The following is a 23,425-nucleotide window of genomic DNA, read 5'->3' on the forward strand; positions in this document are numbered from 1 at the left end:
GATCTGCCCCCTCACCACTTATATAAGCATGTTCCACCCTGTTACCCTCAGTCTATTTTCTGTCTCCTCTGGAGAGCTAGGTATAGGTTTGTTATTTTACTCACGGTAGGCAAGTTGCTGCTGTGGCTGGACAGTAGATGGGGTTGGCAGCGCTGGCCAGAGGTTGGACTTGGATTGGAACCTGTGCTGCGGTCTCCCTCCTTCATTCTACCAGGATGGTAGTGGAGCAGAGACTGGCCGGGAGAGGCATGCAGGAGCTGGACACATGTGCTGGGCATTTCCGGGTGTGCGGCAGGTAACGCTGGGCAGGAGGCCTTGCGTTCCACGCAGGAGCGTACTGCGTTCCATGTGCGCGATGGAGGACTGTGTCCTAATATGTGCAGGTCAGTCAGTGGCTGCATGCATTCCACATGACGCACTTTCGGGTGCGTGACGGCGTCCTGTGTGCTAATTAGGCACATGGGAGTTGTTTGTGGCTGCAGTCGTGAGACATGTCGGTGAAAGGGAAGATGCCTCTGCTGCTAAGAGTAATACTCTGCTGTCCAGGTAGGTCCTCTCTGAGGACTGGGTTTTTACTTATTGTACATTATTTCAGTTAGTTAGCTATTGCCTCTGTATCCAGAGCACTCCGATTATGGTGTTCATCCTTAGAGGAGGATGTTCGTGAGAGAGTCTCTAGAGAGCAGATTAGTAAAAGTCTGGATTCTATTCAAGTGGCCATTGACTACATGTGTGAGGCCTCTCTAGATATGTTGGATTTTTCTGCAAAATCTATGACATCTGGTATTATAGCTAGAAGAGCATTATGGGTAAAAGCATGGGCGGAAGATACTCATTAAAAAAAAAACGATTGGTAACCTTGCCGTTTGAAGGTGCGTGTTTGTTTGGAGGAAACTAGATGCCCTTATACAAAAAGTTTCTGGTGGTAAATCTGCCACAAGACAAGAGGGGTAAATTCCTTGAATATTCTTCCAGACAATATTTTAGACAAGCGAGAAGTTACAGACCAGGGAGTCTGTTTAGGGCTAGATACTCTTCCGGATCAAGGGCATTTTTCGCCAATCTGGGAGAAGAGGGTCCCAAAGACAGTGACGGTGTTCAAACCGGGGTAACGGTTCCAGTGGCAGCAAGACTCAGGCGCTATGAGCCCAGGAACCTTACCTGAAATTCTTTCCAGACAGATTGGTACTTAGAACTAATCCTCAATTTCTTCCAAAAGTGGTGTCCTCTTTTCATATCAATCAAGAAATAATTTTGCCATCTTTGTATCCAGAACCAAAGAATTCAAGGGAAGAAAGATTTCATACGTTGGATTTTGATTCAAGGGGAAAAAGAAAAAGTACTGATGAAGCTCATCTTTTTGCGAAACAGCTGTCTGCTCATTTGCAACTAGACCCGGCGCCGGCTATACCACACGCCGATACACTGCGCCATCCCGGCAGATCACGGAGAAGCTCACGGATGTCACAGAGCTTCTGAACATCAAGATAAGCAGCGGTAGCCACTTTCACCTGCAACACATACAGGGGTGATTGCCACGATCTACGCATACCTAACTATCCCCCACCACTGTCACATTGGACGGCGCTTGCTTATACATAGTAACTGTGTATAGTTACTTAAAGGAACAGCGGTGATCACACCAGTTCCCTATAACGCTAAACAGCACTGTTTGCCAATTTAAGATACCTTGGTGATCACCTTTATCTTATATTTTCTCTCATACTTTCCAAGGCACATATATATATACGCTGCCTGCTGTAAATCAGACACCCTTGTTCCATCAATGCTCTGGGCAATGGGATATAGCAGTCAACTGATTACTCAGACCTAAGACGTATCTTTGCCGTCCCCTCTATATCTCTTCTGCACAACAAATTTCTTCTATTTAGGAATACTCTCATCACTAATAAAGGGGATTTGGCAGGACCCTGCTCTGACTAATTGTCAACAGGGCACCATATGCCCACATAAAAGTGACAGCAGATATTCCACCTTAAATGTAATGCAGCTTTGTGGTGAGTACCGCTCACTCCCCATCAATGTATGGACAAATGGGAAGCAGCAGCCTACTAACCCACCAGGTATAAGTCGCCTCTTTGTGCACTCTACTATAGCACTCTCTAAACTTCTACCTTTTCATTAGCACTCTCATCTCCACCCAAGAGGCTTTGGCAAGACCCTGCACTGATACATGCTTCAACAGGGCACCTTATCCCTAGGGAGGAGACAGTAGATGCTATACTCCTTGAATTATTAACTCCATACATACAGGCTCACAACACAGCCCACTCACTGCCTCAACAAAGGACTAGGACTAGTCTGTTGATACGATAGCAGTGGCTGTGTTCTTTTTACCTGTGGAGGTTGTATTTTCTTGTAACTTACCTTCTTCATCACCACCGCAGATAGTGGCTACCATTGTTTTCCTTGCCTGTTTTTTTCTTGTTTTTTTTTTCATGGTTGGAGTGTGTACTCAAAAAATTAAAACATTTGACCATTACCTATAGGAGGGATATTCATAAAATCGACTCCAATACACACCATACAATTTATTGGATCTGTCCGGGTCATCAAATTTATTATATTTCGCCATCAGTGTTTAAATTTCATCACAGTGTGTCAATTGACTCGCATTTGTGTTTACAGTTATTATAGGAATTTACACTGTGATTGACACCAGCGACAGACTGATGGAAGGACTCAGTTGAGTCCATTTAGTGTTTTTTTCAGACCACCTTTTGATGTTTTGTGTAGTCTGTCATGTACTTGTCCACTAACAGCATTTTAGGAAAATTGATTAAAAGTTATGTTTTGAATCTTTCATAATCATCACATATAGAATTCTTTATCTGATAAGGGTGCCCCCAAACAAAGGAGAGTACTTTTTCTTTTTCCCCTTGAATCTGTACAATTTCTACTCTCAGGGGAGCACCTCCACATGTGGATCCATTATCTAAAACATTTATTCTGTCATTCCCTCTACTGATACTAGGTGTAAATTGTGCGCAGGTTTTCCAACTTTCCCTTTCCCCTATTGATACTTTGGATATTGTTAGAGCTGTTTCTATTTATTTGAAAAGAGTTGAGAGTTTCAGATAAACCAAGTCTTTATTTGTCATTCCGATGGGAGCCAAGAAAGGATTGTCTCCATCGAAGCAGACCATTTCCAGATGGGTCAAGGAAAGGATATCATTTGCATACAAGAAAGTGGGAAGAGAAGTTCCCAGTATGATTAAAGCACATTCTACGAGAGCAATGGCAGTGTCCTCGGCAAAAGAGTCCAGGGTATCAATCAAGGAGATTTGTGTGGCAGCAACATGGTCTTCGATGCATACATTTACGAAACATTACATCCTGGATGTGAATCAGAAAAATTTCGGAGACCGTATTCTGAGCCATGTAATGGCATGAGGTATTGTAGCCCACCCATTATTATGCTTTGTTATGTCCCAATGTTATGGCTGCCATGAAGTAGGAAGAAGTAAATAGCGGATTATACTTATGATATTTCCTTTTCTTCGGAATACTTCATGGCAGCCTATGATTCCCACCCTCTTCTGAGTTTTTTCCTATAATCAAGGGAGGAGACATTCAAAGACTGATAGGTAATAGGGTGGAGCATGCTTATATAAGTGGTGAGGGCGGATCCTAGGCAAAAAAACGTACCTGTCTAGAAGGAGGAGGAGGGGTTAAAACCCAATGTTATGGCTGCCATGAAGTATTCCGAAGAAAAGGAATTATCGTAAGTATAATCCGTTATTTTCAAGGACACATCATGTTAATATGTCTGTTGGCTGACCCAACAGCTGTTTCAACTGTAAGGCTGCCAGTTTTCATCAGGGGTGCTGATGCAATTTACTGTATATCTCTGACCTTATCTCCCTTTACACTCCCACCCATTCAATTTGCTCCGCTAATACATGCCGCCTATCCTGCAAACTAGGTACTTCCTCCCGCTCCTGCCTTCAAGATTTTATTACCTGCTATCAGTCTCTTCATGCTCACATCTACCATTTCTGTGTCACCCTGTCTTTCTCCCCCTCCCCTTTCCCTCATGTGGCCTTCCTTCTTTTTTTTTTTTAATTTGTATATTTTTATTTTGCAATTAGAAAGGCAACGTATATTACATATTGCATGTCCACTTAATGTAGATATGGTTTGATTATTTAACATATATTGATACATATTGCCTTAGAGTACATAAAGTACTATTGAAGTATGACCGAGAGACCAGTTGCGTATATTGCCTTTATACAGAGATAAAAGCTTAATTATTGCTTATATAACACCTTGGCTCGCAGACCATTTACATGTGCAGATTTATATAAATTCTTTGTACACGTAAAGGGGTACAAGACAAAACAACACCCCCAATTTTGTGGCCCACTGCATAAATAGATCCCAAATGTTCTAGCAGCATTATCATATTTAAACTTTACTTTTACTGTGTTCTAACACTTTATTAACTCAACATGTATGATTCTAGTTAAACAATACTAACAACAAATTTACCGTGATTGTTGTGCATGTAATGACTTGTCATTATTCTTTATATATAATTATTAATTAATACAAAAAAAAAAAAACTTTCATTCCCAATTTTGCTGTGTTTTACTACTTGTGCCAATCATTTTTACTTTCTGCCTTATTATATCTAATTAGTGAAAAAACCTGCCGGAATGTGACCAGAATTGTGCTATCTGTGCCAAATTTTTATGTACCTATCATTTTCTTTTCCTACACAAATAGATATATTTCTCGTGTAAAACCGTGAAATTAACTAGTGGTATCCGGGCTGCAAAATCCAGGCCATCCTTTGATAGCCATGACCTAGCTATTAGCAATTTAGCCAGTGCACAAAGGCTAGTTATATATATATTTTAGCATACTAATCTATTATCTCCCCTGAACAGATGTTTAAAACACAACATTTGGAGTTTAACACACCGCTAGGTATTCTTGTGCTAATCAGGACTTGTTTTACCTTATCCCAAAATGCTGTCAGGATTACACATTCCCACATTAAGTGCCAAAAAGTACCAGGCACAGTTCTACCCCCCCCCCCCCACCCCCCCATTTTCACCAATCTTGTTGTATATAGGTAAGATCTATGCAGAATATACAATTGCACCAGTTGCACTTTTATTGAATTGGTTGCTATCTGTATTGATCCCATGGGCATACCCCATTCGTTGACTGTCATAGGACCTATATCTACTGACCATTTTAAGCTAAACTCACTCAGCCCATCCTCACTCTTTGCATCCAGTGACAGATTATATAGCCTTGAAACCCCTTTTTTTCCCTTAACCCTTTAGAAATTTTTTTATAGGGGATATCGAAAAGCTAGGTGCTGCATTTTTGAATTGGGCAATGAGAGCCATCCGCTACAGCAAAAATCTGAAGAAAAAAAGTGATATAAGGAGTGTAAATTCATCGGCCAACTGTATGAAAGACTTAGGGCCAGATGTATCAAGCTTCAAAAAGTGAAAAAGTGGAGAGTGATAAACAGCCAGCCAATCAGCTCCTACCTGACATTTTTCAAACCCCGCCTGTAACATAGCAGGTAGGAGCTGATTGGCTGGCTGTTTATCACACTCCATTTTATCACTTTTGAAGCTTGATACATCGGGCCCTTAAACCCACCAGGACCATATAACTGACTCATGGATTTAATCCCATATTGTCCCCATAGCTTTTCTAGCTGAAGTTATTTCAGTTCTTTAAAGCGCTTATAGTCTGCTATAGGGTGATCAATTCCTATATTACCGGCCTCACGCCATATTTTCACAGCTTGTACTACTAATGGTGGGTCACCTTTGGATATCCTACCCTTCAACAAATTAGTTAGTGTTAGTGTACAATTAGAGCCCCTTTGTGCTACTAGTAACCTAACGAGTTTGTTATTATTATCATCCGTCACCCAGTTTCTTAGGTGCATTAACTGACCCGCTATGTAATACAGTCTAAAATTAGGAAGGGCAATCCCACCCTGTCCCTTCTTACTCATTAGTGTATTCATCTGGATTTTAACCATTTTATTGTTGCATATGAATGAAGAAATTAGACTATATTTTGTTAAAAAGAGATACTGGCAAGTAAATCTGCAACTGCTGCAAGACATACAGAAATTTAGGTAATACAATATTTTTTATCAAATTGACCCTCCCCGTAACTGTGAGTAGATTTGAATTTTACAAATAGATCATCTAACAACGGCTGTACATTGTGCTGGACAAATTTAAATGGATCTCTTGAAATCTTATATGACTCGGTCCAGTTAACTGTTTCTTGAGGAGTGGATTCCTCCTGCTCCTTCAGAGCCAGAATACTGAATTTGTTCACATTCACTTCAAAACCGGAATAGCTACCATGTGTTTTAATTAGATGTAATACGCACGGAGCAGATTTTATATAGTCTGTTAAAAATATTAGCAGATCGTCCGCATATAATGCGACCGTATCATTAATCTGCCCAGTTCCAAACCCAATAATTTCTTGATGTGCTCTTATTGCACAAGCCAGGGGTTTAATAGCCAGTGAAAACAAACATGGCGACAGGGGACAGCCCTGCCTTGTCCCTCTAAATAGGGGAAAGGCAGTGGAGGTCCAACCATTGACCGAAATTCTGGCTGTTGGATTTGTATGTAGCAACTGTACCCATTTCAGATATTTTGGTCCAAACCCGAATGCTCTCATTACTGCCCATAAATATTCCCATTCTACGGCATCAAATGCCTTAATGGCATCCAATGAGAATATTGCGGGGGTACTCTTTACCTAGCACGGCGCCCACGATTTTCATCGTGGGCATCGCAGGTAAAAAAATTGCGGGCATCGCGGCCATTGAATGCACTAAAAATCGGGTGCGACGCGACCGACGCGATGCCCGCGATTTCCCATAGGGATCAATGTTAAATTTCTCAATTGACCCGATTTTACTGTTCAATGCCTCAATGGACCCGATTTTTCCATAGGAAACAATGTTAAATGGCCCACAGAGGCCAAATAGCCACCCTGAAGTGTGAAATGGCCCCCACAATTGTTAACGCCACCCCACGATCAACGTCAACCCGAAGCGTGGCGAGCGCAGCGAGCCCGTGAGGGGCGGCGGTACGCGTCCTATGACCTTTTCATACCCCCACTATCCACATCGGCGTGGAGTTGAGAATAGAATAATGTGGCAAGCGCAGTGAGCCACCGAGCCCGAAGCGTGGCGAGCGCTGCGAGCCCCGCGAGGGGACGCGGATACCTTCACAGGTAAACGCGTCCCTTTGCGGGCTTCACAGGTATCCGCTGCGCTCGCCACGCTTCGGGCTCGGTGGCTCGCTGCGCTCGCCACACTATTCTATTCTCAACTCCACGCCGACGTGGATAGTGGGGGTATGAAAAGGTCGTAGGACGCGTACCACCGCCCCTCGCGGGCTCGCTGGGTTCGCCACGCTTCGGGTTCACGTTGATCGTGGGGTGGCGTTAACAATTGTGGGGGCCATTTCACAGTTTAGGGTGCCTATTTGGCCTCTGTGGGCCATTTAACATTGTTTCCTATGGAAAAATCGGGTCAATTGAGAAATTTAACATTGTTCCCTATGGGAAATCGCAGGCATCGCGTCAGTCGCACCCGATTTTTAAGTGCATTCAATGCCCGCGATGGCCGCGATGGGCGCCGTGCTAGGTAAAGAGTACCATTGCGGGATTATTTACCCTATTTTGTGGTATTTGTAAATGCCTAAACACCTTTCTTATGTTAATGGCAGTCGACTTGCCAGGCAAAAATCCTGTTTGATTAGGGTGAATAATCTTTTCTATATGCCTGTTCAGCCTTGTCACCAGTATCTTTGCCAGTATTTTGGCCTCCGATGGAAGCAGTGATATTGGTCTATAATCCCAAGATATGTAGGGTCCTTGCCCGGCTTAGATAGAAGAATAATTTTAGCCTCCATCATGGTGTTAGGGCAAACACTGGTCTCAAAACAGGATGTAAACATTTCTAACAGTAATTGATCAAAAACCTCTACATATTTTTTATATATATATCAATAGGAATACCATTGAGTCCTGGGGCCTTGCCTACTGGCAGGGCTTTGATAGCCCCCATGATCTCCTTCAGCCCTATAGGACCCTCTAAGTCATGACTATCCTCTGCTGTAAGGGACGGAAGATCTAATTTATTTATATACTCCTGCGTTTGATCTTGATTCATAAAGGGAGATCTTGATTCATAAAGTTTACTAAAATAGTCCCTAAACGTTGTTCCTATGTCCGCTGTATTATACTGCATTATTCCAACCTTGTTCACTATTTTAGGCATAGGTGTGCGCACATAGAGTGTTAGGGGTGCACAGGCACCCCCTAATGCTGTGCCCGCCCTTATAAAAACCTCCCTGCCGCTAGCAACCAGCAATACCTTTTTACCAAAGACTTTTGCTTTTTAGAACTGTATTCTATTAAAAGAAGAGCCCATCATTCAATTATATGTTTTGCATTGTTAATTGTTCTAGACCATTGTCATATAACAACATACCTGTGTCATCCATATATGTTTTTTGACTTTATTTGCATGAACTGTTACAGAGAGTAATAAGAAGATTAAAAACTGACTGAAATAGGCAGGAGATTATGTTGTGGCTGAGAGACTTTTATATTGTAGTGAGTGAAAATAGATGATGGTAGACACGCCTTATCGGTGGTGTTAGACGCACACAATGGGTGTTGTTAGACATGCACAATAGGTGGTGCACCCTCTAATAAAATGTGCTGCGCACACCTATGATCTTAGGTATAGAGTTTATGGATTTATCTGCTTGGGCCAAGTATGCTAAATAACTGCCAGACTTGTCTGAATTTGGGTAGAAGTATTGTGAACTATATTTCATGGATTTTGCATTCTCTACTTTAATATAGTCTAAACAAATTTATTTAGCTGTATCCCAGGCTTTTTTAACCTCTGTGGTCTTCTCAATCAGATATTTGGCTTCACATAGGTTACATGCCATTTCTAAATCTGATATTTTTTGTCTGCTTGCCCGTTTGATCTCCCCCCGTCCTCTTTTTAAGTGTGCCTCTTATATATGCCTTAAAGGCATGCCAGATTATAGCATCCTACGTGGATCCCCTATTTACTGTCCAGAACTCCCCCCATTGTTCAGAGAGTGCACCTCTATTCACAAAGAGACAGAAATGATTCCCGCACCAGTCTTTTATTAATAGTGGTTAGACTTTCTTCTCCAATATTAATATTTACAGGGAATAATGTCCCACAATCGCCACAAAGTGTGTCCCTCAATCAAACACTGGAGGTGCTACCTACTACTTGGTTATAGACACATGACATGAACAAGAAAAAGTAAGTATAATGTAGGTGCACTGAAAGTCTGACAACAACTCATAAAATTTTACTTTTAATAATTTTCAATAAAATCAGTGAAATATTAAAATATAGTAGAAAGAAATAAAGAACCGAAATTAGATTTAAAATAAAAATGACCCCAGCTCAACTTTGTCCTGTATTTGCAGGGTTAAATTGTCCCTGTATGTTCTCTTGATACCCCTTTCACATCGCACTTTTAAAACGGTATATTGCCGTTTTTTTCCCTTTTTAAAACGTTTAAGGGTGCACTGTGAATGCACCACAGGCAATTTACCGTTTTAAATTAACTGGCATTTCGAACCGTGTAAAAAGCAGAGTCCTACACGGTTCCTTGCCGTTTTTTGTGCAATGTGAATGTGTACAGTTTGTCTGAAACGGTATTTCAGACAAACAACACAAGCACAAGCACAATTTGTGGCGCCCCCTCCCCTCCTATATGTCACACAGGACACACAATCCCACTGCTATACAATAGGTGCGCGCCAGTGGTGTCCAGGTGTGCACCACTGGCGCAGCACCTCTACGGGACACCCCCGTGACCAGCTTCTGTCCCCCCAGTCGTTGTCCCCCCCCCCTGTACCTGTGCTCCGGCGATCGGTGATCGGCGAGCGGAGGGGAGCTGATGGAGGAGGATGCTGAGGCGAGCACTGGGGACAGGGTGACAACCGGCCGGAGGAAGAAGGCAGGCTGCTGAGGGGAGCACCAAGCCAGTTGCCGGAGACGCAGCGATATCTCTGCGGTGGCGCCACCCCCCCCCCCCCCCCCCCCGCCCCGCTGGCCGTATAGTGCGCTCTGCGTTGCCGGGGGTTGTGCGGCCAGTGACAGCCGTGATACCGGCTGGAAGGACGTGACCGGTTTCTGGGTCAGGATGGCAGAGTCCCTGCATCCTGGCCAGAAGCTCAGCTATGCCGCCGGCCACTACCTGAATGACCTGTGCGCCTCCATGTGATCCCCCCCCCCCCCGACACAACCCACATAGCACTTGAAACGTGTTCTGGATGAAACGTTTCAAGTGCTATGTGAATGACACTTAACCGGTATTTAAAACGGTAATCTGGGTCACTGTTAAGGCTCTGACCCGTTTTAATTACCGTTTTAAAATACCGGTTTTTAAACCGTGTCTGCGATGTGAAAGGGGTATAAATGTTCTATTCAGACACTTTCTCTCTGATTATAGTGTCAGAGAGAGTTGTAACTTTTTCTATTTTGTTACAATAATACCAGTGATTGTATCTTTTTATCCAAGATCATTATCACTTAGGCTGAATAGTTATTCCAATGTATTTTGCATGTCTTTAATACATCAAAGCTTAATGTGTTTTTTTTACACTTATTCTGTGTCCTCCTATTTATTGGTTCACAGATATATTAGTGTGTTTTTGTTTATACAGTATTGCAGCAGTATGTGTGTTACCATTTCAATAGGGAGATGCTGATAATACAGAGTATATTTTTTTCTCTATATCAGCCTATTTGATGGTTTTCCAGCATGTGCTGTCTAATCGTCCAACTGAATTGGTGCGATTGCATGCACAATATATTTATTTATTTAAAAGTCAGTAATGCTATGGGGCATCTAATTATAACAGACAGAAATTGGATTGGCAGATAGCTGGATAATGTTATATGGGTGCTCCCAATCACTTAAGTTTATTCCAGTTTCTTTCACCACTCATTATATACAGTCCCTTTGTTTTTAATAACTACCTATGTAGCAGCATAGATGCTGTTAATTCAGCAGTAAGTTATATTAAACTACTGATAGCCACTGCTGTTTGCTTTCTAAATTGTGGCCACTACAGCAAGTGCCGCTCTGCTAGTCTGGCAATGTCACTGCCGCTAGCCTGATTGTGTAGTTAATGTCCGTATATCACGGACTCGTGGCTGCTGCTGTGTGCCGCTCTGTCTGCTATGCTGGTGGCTCAGTAAGTATGACGCTTGTCCACTGTTTGAATACAGTGTGCCTCTACCCCGAGCTTTCACCGGCTGTGAGTCAGTTAGAAACATAGAAACATAGAATTTGACGGCAGATAAGAACCACTTGGCCCATCTAGTCTGCCCCTTTTTTTAAACATGTTACCTCAAACCATATTTGATCCTTATTTTTTGTAAGGATATCAATATGCTTATCCCAAGCATGTTTAAATTGTACTACTGTATTTGCGTCTACCACCTCTGTTGGGAGGCTATTCCAGTTATCTACTACTCTTTCTGTGAAAAAATTCTTCCTCACATTTCCCCTGAATCTTCCTCCCTCTAGTTTAGTCTGTGTAAGACTCACGCCACTTCTATGCTGACTGTCTGCCCGCAATAAATACTGTCTGTTTTTTAACAACACATAATTACGCTATTTCACATTTATGCACACATATTCTTGAGAACATTGACAAAGGAGCTTGTGGTCATTGATAGCCAACGACCGTTTCACCAAAGCTTCCATATCTCTTATAAAGTTCCCAAAATCCTTACTTCCGCTGCCAGCGCTTCTACTTCCCTGGTTTTTCTTCCATCTGTCAAGCCGAGGATCTATTACATTATTAAAATCACCCAGACAGACAACAGGGGTATCTGGCGAAGATGTCACAAAATCTGCCGCTTTTACAGTATATCAAAAGAGAACGGGGTGAATATGTAAAGCATTGATGATACAAGCTAAAAAAAAATGCACCGTCCACCCGGGTCAATTTTGACCCTGTTACAAACAAAGGCTACAGTCTTTTTAATGAGAATAGATATACCTCGCGCTGAGGATGTGAAGGGTACACCTGTCAAATGAGTTTCTGTTAAACATGCTATATCGGCACCACTGTGCCTAATCTGTCTTATGTCAAGTGAACGCTTTATTTTGTCATTCATACCCCTAGTGTTCCAGGTTAGTATGCAAACCATTTGTTATCCAAGAAATCTATGGTACTCTTTACCTAGCACGGCGCCCACGATTTTGATCGTGGGCATCGCAGGTAAAAAAAATCGCGGGCATCGCGGCCATTGAATGCACTAAAAATCGGGTACGACGCGACCGACGCGATGCCCGGGATTTCCCATAGGGAACAATGTTAAATGTCTCAATTGACCCGATTTTCATGTTCAATGCCTCAATTGACCCGATTTTTCCATAGGAAACCATGTTAAATGGCCCACAGAGGCCAAATAGCCACCCTGAAGTGTGAAATGGCCCCCACAATTGTTAACGCCACCCCACGATCAACGTCAACCCGAAGCGTGGCGAGCACAGCGAGGCCGCCAAGGGCGGCGGTACGCGTCCTACGACCTTTTCATACCCCCACTATCCACGTCAGCATAGAGTTGAGAATAGAATAGTGTGGCGAGCCCGAAGCGTGGCGAGCGCAGCGGATACCTTCACAGGTAAACGCGTCCCTTTGCGGGCTTCACAGGTATCCGCGTCCGCTCGCCACGCTTCAGGCTCGGTGGCTCGCTGCGCTCGCCACACTATTCTATTCTCAACTCCACGCCGACGTGGATAGTGGGGGTATGAAAAGGTCGTAGGACGCGTACCGCCGCCCCTCGCGGGCTCGCTGCGCTCGGGAGGAACACATGTAATGTGGTGAGGGAGGAAATGGAACGCACCCCTAGCCTGTCTGATCAAGTTTGATAAGGAGGTAACTTCACAAACCACGTGACCTCACGCCAGATAGGGGTCTTGTTAGATATTAAACTAATCAAATGTTCTCTTCTCTTGTTAATGGTGTGGAGGTTCTAAAAGAGGAGCGCAGCTACAAGGGGGGTGGGGTATTAAACTGCCACCCTGTCTGCCCCTGTAGTGCTGCTGTGCTTCCAACATGTGCCAGGTTGGAAGTGTAAGGTCCACATGTATGTGATGCCCACTGCTGTCGCCAAGCTTAGTCATCCAGCTACCTCGGGATAACCTTATGGCCCTACTACAGTATATGAAAACGATTTTGTGAGCTGTGAAGTGATCAAAATTGTCTAGAAATGAGTGGAAACTAATGTTATTGAACTTAATAACACTTTAGGGGCAAAAACAGGCCCGAAAACTATTATTTTAGCAATTTTTAGCATTTTTCCAAATAAATCCAGATCCAAAACCAAAACCAAAACCCGCAAAGGTGGTTTTGCCAAAACCAATCCAGATCCAAAACACGAAGGGAGATCCAGATCCAAAACCAAAACCCGAAAAAGTGGCCGCCGCACATCTCTAATTTATATACCCTGTACTTGTCCTGTACTGTTTTGAACTGTAAGCATTTTCTTGTTTGTTCGGACCCTTTGTGGTGCTATATAAATAAATGATGATGATAATAATATTAATAATAATAAAAATAGTATTATATTGTACATTCATTTAGGGTATTGTACTTTACATACATTTAGATTATTGTATTGTAAATACATTTAGGGTATTTTACATATATACAAAAAGAAGGCGACAACAAGAAATATGATCTACTGAAAATAAATGTAGCCATCTTTTTTTAGGGGATAAGAGGTTACCCTGGAATTAAAGGAGAACAAGGAGCAGCTGGAGAATATGGAGATGATGTAAGTTAATAATACTGTATAAATACATCTCATCTGGGTAGTTGGAGAACTTTTTCTGTAACCAGTAAAATAAGAGAAAACGTTAATTTTATGGAGAATATGGGGGTGATGAAAACATCTTAATTATATGTATACTGTGATTTGCACAAATCATCAGATATGCATAAACCATCATTGTATGTTAAATGCATCTAAGAAATTGAGTGATACACTTTAGATACTGTGGGGTAAATAAACTAAGATGTGCATTCTACTGTATTTCACATGGGATGTTGCTATGGGCAACCAATCTGATTCTACTTCTTATTTAGCACCTTCTAGAAGATAATTGATATTATCAGATTGGTTGCCCATAGCAACATCCAGTGGTGTAACTAGGGAGGGTTCAGGGGATGCAACTGCTATGGGGCCCGGGCCCTTAGGGGACCCTTGGCCCAAAAGGCAATCCCCTGCACCCTGTTTTTTCTAAGTAATTGGGGAAGAACAGTCAGTATCGACAACGCCGTCCCGTGCGACGTGCCCCCATCAGCAGCAATGTTCACCAATCAGGTAGCCGGTTCCTGATGATCCTGCCGGTTCCTGATGATCATCACTACAGCTCTCACCTATCTGATGCTGCCAGGGATAGACGTCACTATCTAGCTAGTGACCAGCCCCGGCGCGAAAGTCGCAATCCCTGTGCTGATGCTGTTACTGTTTGGGAGACTGAGCTGCATGCAAAAGACCATCTCCGGAGCCAGGCTGCCGCTGCTGTGACTCAGAGGAACAGTCGGAGAGGAACCTGTCTCCCGGAGATGGTCTTTTGCACGCAGCTCGGTCTCCCACATAGTGACAGCATTAATGGCCAGCAATACAACATGAGAGGACCAGTCGGAGGCCCTCCCTATATACTGGAGGTACGGTACCTCCTCTCTTTTTCTCCCCCACCCCACCATGTCTCTTCTCTCTGTCTGTCTCTCTCTCTCCTGCTCCCTTCCCACCTGCCTCTCACCTTTTTCTATCTCCATCCCTCTTTCACTCCTGCTCTCCCCCCCCCCCCACACACACACTTTCATCCCCTTCCCCTCCGTCTAATCACTCTCTCTCTCCCGTCTGAGGGGTATTGTAATGATGATTGGGAAGGGGGGAGGGGGGCTAAGATTTTGCTATGGGGCCCAGAAGTTGCTAGTTACGCCCCTGGCAACATCCCATCTGAAATGGAACTACCAGTCAATTTCCTCCTGTATATCATAATAACATTCATCATCATCATATCATCATCATCATCGTCATGATTATGGCTCGTTTATATAGTGTAGAATTGAAATCTACTAGCAGAACATTTAGCAGCATGGCACTTTAGTGTCATCAGCTTAGTGTTGGATGCGGCTTCAGTGGTAGGACCCAGCGCTGTTGCCTTCTGAAATTACCACAACCAGTCCAGGCTATGAGCGCTGGTACTTAGATAATAATTTTGGAGGGTGGTGGCCATGTCTTTTTAATTATAGGTAATCCTCATAAAAGGTGTTTCTGTGCCTGCCTCTACCGCTGATCACACTGCAGTTAGGTGAACAAGCCTTCACTGGCCATATATATATATATATATATATATATATATATATATATATATACAGCCAAACAGCAGATGATATACCAATATATCATTGGTAGATGTACTGTGTTTCTAAAGCCGAACCCTGATTTCTTATAAAAATATGTTTTCAATTCCCCAATGAAGTTAAAACATGTACTAGTAGCTATCTCATCTGCCGCTCGCAAAACCATCCTGCAGTTGTGGATTCAAAAGGCTCCTCCAACTTTGAAACTTTTTAAAGATACTGTAAGCTGTTCATCTTTCATATGGATTCGCTTGAAGGCTATCTTCAAAAAGAATCTCGCAGAATTTTTTTTTGATACCTGGGGCAGCAATATTGAGATTCTTCCGCTGTCCAAAAGACAAGCAATATTTCACTATTTTCAAAAAACTATTTGGTATGAACGTATTTTGCTTAATGACCCTCCAATTTCTTTTGAATAATAGCTAATATAGCACATTGTTTACAACCTATACTTATTGTTTTTATTGTCTTGATAACCTTATTGTGGTTTGTATTCTCTTGGAATCGCATTTCAAATTCGCTACTTTGTCGCATTCTGAAGCTTTGACTAAATAAAGTATTTTGATTATTACAGAATTACCAGCCTGGAAAAGAAGGGTACAGTGGTCCCAAGGGATATGCGGGCCCTCCAGGTGATCAAGTATGTAATTGTTGTTAAATGTTGTCTGAATGTGTCATGTGTAGTTACTCATCATTGGCACTAGGGAAGACAGGGATCCGTTATTAATTCCAGATTAAATGACAAGTTGGTACAATCTATAATATAACTAGTTAGAAACCTATAAAAAAAGACAGGCACTCAGGAGCTGCCAGGTTGTTGAAACTTGGGGACTCATACTGCTGTCCAGGACTCAGCTGGGTGAGAGGAGCATCTGCTCAGGGCCCTTTTTAAACAATTTGGCTCCCAGTGCCCAAACAAGCATGCGTTCAGTTCTACAGTTGTCTCAGGGTGTGCTAAATAACTCACAGTTGTTCCATGTTTCTATGTACATTTGGGTGCAGATGGGAAAATAAGTCAAACTGAGCAAGAGTACCTTCTGATATGTATAAACAATTTTCAAATGGTTTACTTAACTTCTAAACAACTGATGATGTTAATTGTCTGCGTAAATTGTTAATATAATCTCTGTATTGCAGGGTCCGACCGGTATGCCAGGACTCCCAGGACCAAATGTATGTGATTAACTGTAAATCATTTAGTCTGCAAAATATGTTTAAAATGTGCATACTTGTGGTCATAAACTGCTTATGTGTGTATGGCACATCTTTTCAACAGCTACTAATTATTAATATGCATTAATAGAGTGACAGTGTAGTAACCAAACCATTTTATATTGGTATCCCGGGGCGGATTCAGAACAAAATGACAATGAGGCGCACTGTGCGTGGGAAAGTGAGCATGGCCATCTTATGTGCGCTGGGAAAGTGGGTGTGGCCTCACAACAAGCAACGTTGCCTCAAAGGGAATGCCTTATACATGCCCTTGTTTTCATCACGCTTTCTCGCCCCCTTATGCCCACCTCCTCACCAACTTCCCAACTCATGCTAATCAATGCCACCTCAGTCCTACCCCATTCCTCTCAGCAATCATAGCCAGGCTCCCCTTCCCAGTCCTCCAAGCATAAGTATGTGGGGGAGTTAGCGTTAATGTGGGGTTAGGTTGCAGGGGTAGGGGATTCGGCTGCTGATGTCACATGGATGTATGCATTGCAAAAATTTGTCACTGCAATTTAAATGGAAAATTGACCTTGACTTGAAAGTCCTCAAGCTGTCAATGACCATGTACAGAGAAAGGAGCTTTGGCAGTCCATGTGCAACTGCAGTACTGTACTGTACTGTTCAGTATGTTAGACACTTTTTTCAGAAAATTCTATTGCATAGACGTGCGTCTCATTACGCTATTTATAACAGGCTATGGGGATAAGTGAGCTTATATTCAGTACATTCGGCAAAAATGTTGCGCGCGTCATCCTCAGCAAACGGCGTGCCAAGACGGGTCTCTGCGGTGTGAAAGCAGCAAAGGCAGCCGTGGATCCATACTGTACAGTAGGTTCCACTTGTGTAAGGGCACTGCTGTCCGTGAGTCTCATTATGCTACACTGGTTAAACACAGATTTACACTACAGTATGAATGATATACAGTACGAGCAGGCCCGACTCATGCAACGAGCGGGTTAACAAAATGGCTATCGAGCCTGAACCAGGGCTTTGTGGAAGCCCACATCTATAAATGTTATCAGTTATGCTTACTGTATGCAGCATCGGCTATGAGATCTGCAGGATGCTATGTTTATTAAATAATTTGCCTAGGGCACCCGGACGCTTCTCCTGACCCCTGTATAGAAACATAGAAACATAGAATTTAACGGCAGATAAGAACCACTTGGCCCATCTAGTCTGCCCCTGAATATTACATGGCCCATTTGCCCGAGCTTGTATTGTATTGTACTGTACTGTACAGATGGAGCCGCAGCGCCGTTTGCTGAGAATGAGATGCATGAGCGTCTCAGATGCAAGCATGTCCCATTCTTGGCGAATGGTGTGGCTCCATCTGTACTGTACTGTATATCAATCCGCTGCTGGATTAGAGGAGCATTATCCACCTAGCGGTGGCGATGTGTATTGCATGCATATTGTATGGCATGCCTCAACATACCTCAGTGCGTCTGAGCACGCTAAAAATGTGGCGTGCCAAAACCCTCGCCTAGGCGCGCTGGGGCAATGGATGAGCGTGGCTACATCTGCATCAGTGAGTTCAAATGTACATTGGAAATCATGTTTAGTGGCTATTTCTAGGGGTACACATGGGATTTTTTATCTCATTAGTTCATTTGTTTGAAATTACAGTAATCTCATGACATTAATCACTCGAAAAACAAAATCCTTCATGTATTCCTTATTTCAATGAGCACTTCCTGTATAGAATCATCTAATATATCATGAATGAGACATTAATCATAGTGATTGCAACAATGGAAAATTAAATCATCCTATGTAATATGAGGCAATGAAACTGTGGTATTAAAAATCATCATACTAGAAGTTGTTAAACATTGCTTGTGTAGTATAGCACACAGTAAACAATAGAGTACTTTCTAGGGGTTATTCTGGTTTACTTGCAAAGGCAAATTCACTCTCAGACAAAACCATTTGCACTACAGGTGGGCCTAATGTAACATGCGCATAGAGAGTTAGATTTGGGTGGGGGGTGTACTTCAAAATGATATCTATATTGCAGTGTAAAAATAAAGCAGCCAGTGTTTACACTGCACAGAAACAAAATACCTCAGCCAAATCTAACTCTCTCTGCACATGTTACATCAGCCCTACTGCAGTGCACATGGTATTGTCCATCTGAGAGTGAATTTTCCTTTGTGAGTGAACCAGAACTCTGAGTAAGATGGGTGCAATTTATCCGGCGGTCAGGATCCCAATAGTAAGAAGACCGACAGCGGGATCCTGCCAGCCAGAATCCTGACACATCCTGGTATTTTTACCCTAACCCTAATCCTACCCCTGAAGTATTCACAGCAAAATATTACCAAAGCAAATATGGTATGGTCTACTAATTTGCAGCCTATCAAAATGACAGAACAACATAACAGTGATGTAGCGCCAGCGGTTGTGTGCGGCAAATGAAGAGCCATTTGAATTGCTCAGTGGGGCACCATCTTGTGGCCACCGACCAAAACACTTGAATTCCCCCCATAGAGACAAGGAGCAGTGTTAGCCTTTTATTATATAGGATAACATTCAATATTAAGTTTTACACGATACTTGTTTATTATCATTATTTGCAGAGGAATGTTCTGTGGTTTACTCATCTTTTCTCTGTTTTTTGGTGGGTATTTCATATGGCTTTATATTTTGTATTGATGAATGCATTGTTTTCCAGGAGTGTGAAATTCTCGACATCATCCAAAAACTGAGCTGTAAGTGCAATTTACCTGTTAAATTTGAGAAAGAAGACTATTGGGTACATGATGTTCAGGTCATGGTGGTTTTTTACATCATAGTATCGATGCATCAATGTGATAAGATACTCACATCAATGCTTTGAGCGGATGGGGGCCAGTCACATGTAGTCTTATCGGGTTGGGATCATTTGGTCTATTGCATTATGGTCGAAAGTCATTAGGTCGAATCCATTAGGTCGACATGCTAAAAGGTCGACATGACTTTAGGTCGACATGGGAAAGGTCGACATGATTCTAGGTCGAAAGGTCATTAGTTCGACAGGTCATTAGTTCGACAAGGTCATTAGTTCGACATTGTCTATGTCGACATTCACAAGGTCGACATGGGGTTTTTCACTGCTTTTTTACCTGAATGTCAACACAGTCGACATGGACACAGTTTAAAGTGCACTGCATCCCCTCGCATCGCTCGCTGCGCTCGCTATGCGTCGGGCACGGTGCCTCGCTACGCTCGGCACACTATTTTATTCTCCCACCACGCCCTAGTGGATGGTAGGGCATGAAATACCACCTGTCGGCACATGTTGGCTCAAAAAACAGTGAAAAACTCCATGTCGACCTTGTGAATGTCGACATAGACAATGTCGAACTAATGACCTTGTCGAACTAATGACCTTTCGAACTAATGACCTTTCGAACTAGAATCATGTCGACCTTTTCCCATGTCGACCTAGAGTCATGTCGACCTTTTAGCATGTCGACCTAATGGATTCGACCTAATGACTGTCGACCATAATGCAGTAGACCAAATGACCGCATCCCGTCTTATCATCAGTAATATAATCACACAAGTGCAATAGGGAACCAGGAAGAGTGTTTGCATTGCTGGTTGTGGGTCACACAGGAAAATGTAATGAAGAGCCATATGTTTAGGTGGTCAGAAGATGCAGAAGTGTATGGCCATCCGATCCCCCTTAAACCACAAATGACCTTCCTGCGTGGCGGGATTATTTATTTATTTATTAACAGTTACATACATCAAATGCAGTTCTTCTGCGTGTGATGTATCCCATGCAACACTGTTTCCCGCCACTGGGAAGGGGTCGGAGTTGGAGGTTGCATGTACAGGCAGCTCCGACCTCCAACTCCTATCCAATGTGCACAAGACCGTGCATTGGATCGGAGGGGATGTCAAACACATGCTATTTGGGCCGATTTCACCAGATTTCTCAGGTGAACTACAGTGTTTGGGGTCAGAATATATATATTTAAAACATTGCCACCTTATCTTCCACTATAGGAATTGCCAAAAATCATTCACCTTCAGAAAATGATCATGTTACATTTCCCCCGTTACACAAGTTCATTATTAGGTGCACAGCTTACTTAATTGGGACAATTAGAGAGGCAGCCTTTAGCAAGTATAGGGATTGCAATCTCCCAAGGTTATAAAGACAATAGACAAGAAATTGCTATGCCACTTGATTAATAACCAATGAAATTAAATAAAAGTGATGTCAATAGTAATATTAAAAGTGAAAATTATGTTACAAGCAAAACATCAAACCTACATTAATAAGCCATTTTACATAAGTTACTATAACAAATAAAACTCTGTCATTTGCACAGTGACTAATTAGCAGATCAATCGATCAGCTGGTAATATAGTGAAATGCGTTAAGAACAACAAATTGACTCGATACCTATCCACTTTTCCGAAGATGCACTCTGGTAACCAGGCCTCTGGTGATCCAGTCTTCTGTCTGTGCATGTGCCGGCATCCGGCAGTAGATCCTATGTGCAAATGCACTAGCACAATGGCCCCTTTTCTCTAGAAAGTGTGCGGAGCAATAGCCATTGACTGGCAGTGAGCAGAGAAGTATTCAACTTCCATGCTTTTTTAATTTTTAAGTGCAGGTTAAGCCATCCTGAGAGGACGAGCCGGAACAAAGCACAAGATTCCATGAATCTCCCCCTTATACTATTGTAGGGGGAAGAGATGCAGACCCAGGGTGTCACAGGAGAATGTATGAACTTCTTCATGGTAACCTGCTGCATGAATAGAAAGAAGAAATGTTTTTATTTAAACAGGACTCTTCTCTACTTCATAAATACCCCCTTGTCTATTTTTTGAACGAGACACAGCGCCGGTGCCACCACTAGGCAGCTTTAGGCATTTGCCTGGGGGCGCCGGCCACTAGAGGGCGGCACTTGGGAGCAGGTCTCCCCTCCCCCGTGGAGCCAGTGGAGTGGCAGTGGCACCCACCGACACCCCCCCCCACCCGTGGAGCAACTCGCCAGTGGCCGCATCCCCCCTCCACCTGGGGCGCTGCAATGCCTTGCACTGACCCTGACAAGACATACCATTTCCATAGTTTTTCTGCTATACTGGAGAATAATAAACTGCTCGTGTCACTAGAGCTGTAACGAGCTTCCACAATTGGCTCTGCATCATGGGAAAAGTCTTTGTTGGTCTCTGGACGGCCCAGCAGTTGTGCTTTTCAACTTTTGCTTACACACTGGAGAAAATGTATGCAAATACCAGTACCAAGGCCATGTGCAAGGACTCAGATGCCCACTTCCAGGCTTGGCCTGATTCAGAATTATAAGCAGAAGTGCCTGCAGCAGCATCTGTTGGTGATCTCACCCATCTGCGAATTTATGCCGCCATAGACTCCTTCCCTTGTGTACATCTATGTGGGTAAATGAAACACCCATTTTCAGCATCCAAAAATGCTTCTATGGCTGCCTATAGGTCAGTGGTTCCCATGGGGTGCCTTGGAGGACTTGCAGGGGTGCCCCGGGTTAGTGGTCTAGGACTAATTCAAGTTATTTATGTCCAATATAATAGTCAAATTGTTGACAAACAGAAGTATTTCCTGTCCATTACCCCATAACTGATCCTAAGGATGAGATATAAACACAATTTATTTAACTTAATATTTCTTTCTGACTGTCTCAATAAAAAACCTTTAGCCTAGGGGCGCCGCGAAAACATTTCTGATGCTTCTGGGTGCTGTGATTAAAACTTTGGGAACCCCTACCATAGGTGCTTCTTTCAGTTGGATGGACCATTATTGTGTCCATTTTGACATACATCACATTGTATCCTGTGCCTTTCAATGTGCCTGCTCACTTCCTAGTCTCTGGAAACATCCTACTTATGAGGGGATGCCCCTAATACAGGCACATGCTGGAAACGGAATGTTACAGGTCAGAATTCCGACAGCATGGTAATTACTGGGCAGGATTAGGGTTAGGCTGTGGAGGGGTGGGGGTAGGGTTCATCTGTAACAGGGTGGGGGTTAGGGATAGACTACTGGAGGACACAATTAGGGTTAGGCTGAGGGAGGGGTAGGTTAGGGTTAAAATACTCACAGGAATCTGTTGAGATTTTTCCGGTATGAAGTTGTCGGCATTTTAAATGTCAGGATGGTGACTGCCAGGATATTGATACCATCCCATTAGAGATGTGCCGATTGGTTCTCCAGTCATTTGAATCCATCTGAATTTTATGCATCCAAAAAGAACCAAAATCTATTTATTTACAAAATTTATTTTATGTAATTATTTTTAATCAGACCAAAAACAGAATCCAACTCAAAACACATGAGGGTGGTTTTGCCAAAACCAACACACAATGAATTTAAGCCCAAACACCTGGGTCCGGGTCGTATATCAGTCATTGCAGTCTACCTTCACTAGTTTAGGGCAACCAGCTTGATTCATTTAAACATTTACAGTTTTCTACTAAATTTCTCTGCAGCCTTGCCTCTTTTATATTATTCAGATTTTATTTTAATCGAGTCAATACTCCTTTGGTTATTTATTTATAAGTCACATTTGAGTTTAAATGTTTTCTTTTGAATTGTGCCTAGAAATCATACTTTTGTATTATGCAATGCAGTTCAGCATGGCATGCATATTGCGAGAACCCGGAGGAAAAATCTGTATATATACATAGAGAATTGGGCTAATGGAACTGGAAAACATAATATATAAATAGTCTATGGGCG

At 42.8% G+C, this 23,425-nt stretch overlaps 1 protein-coding gene across 1 annotated transcript in view; it reads left to right on the plus strand.

The window, feature by feature from the left end:
* LOC146005785 (uncharacterized) overlaps nucleotides 1-23,425 on the plus strand; it is a 144,600-nt gene that overhangs the window by 120,288 nt on the left and 887 nt on the right. The window contains exons 23-27 of the mRNA XM_083145211.1: nucleotides 13,832-13,894; nucleotides 16,067-16,132; nucleotides 16,630-16,665; nucleotides 19,388-19,468; nucleotides 21,400-21,453. Coding sequence (XP_083001337.1) covers nucleotides 13,832-13,894; nucleotides 16,067-16,132; nucleotides 16,630-16,665; nucleotides 19,388-19,468; nucleotides 21,400-21,453 — 300 coding nt within the window. The remainder of the gene's footprint in view (nucleotides 1-13,831; nucleotides 13,895-16,066; nucleotides 16,133-16,629; nucleotides 16,666-19,387; nucleotides 19,469-21,399; nucleotides 21,454-23,425) is intronic.

The sequence above is a fragment of the Crinia signifera genome, chromosome 5 (assembly GCF_055691185.1).
Source record: "Crinia signifera chromosome 5, ASM5569118v1, whole genome shotgun sequence".
Lineage (NCBI taxonomy): Eukaryota > Metazoa > Chordata > Amphibia > Anura > Myobatrachidae > Crinia > Crinia signifera.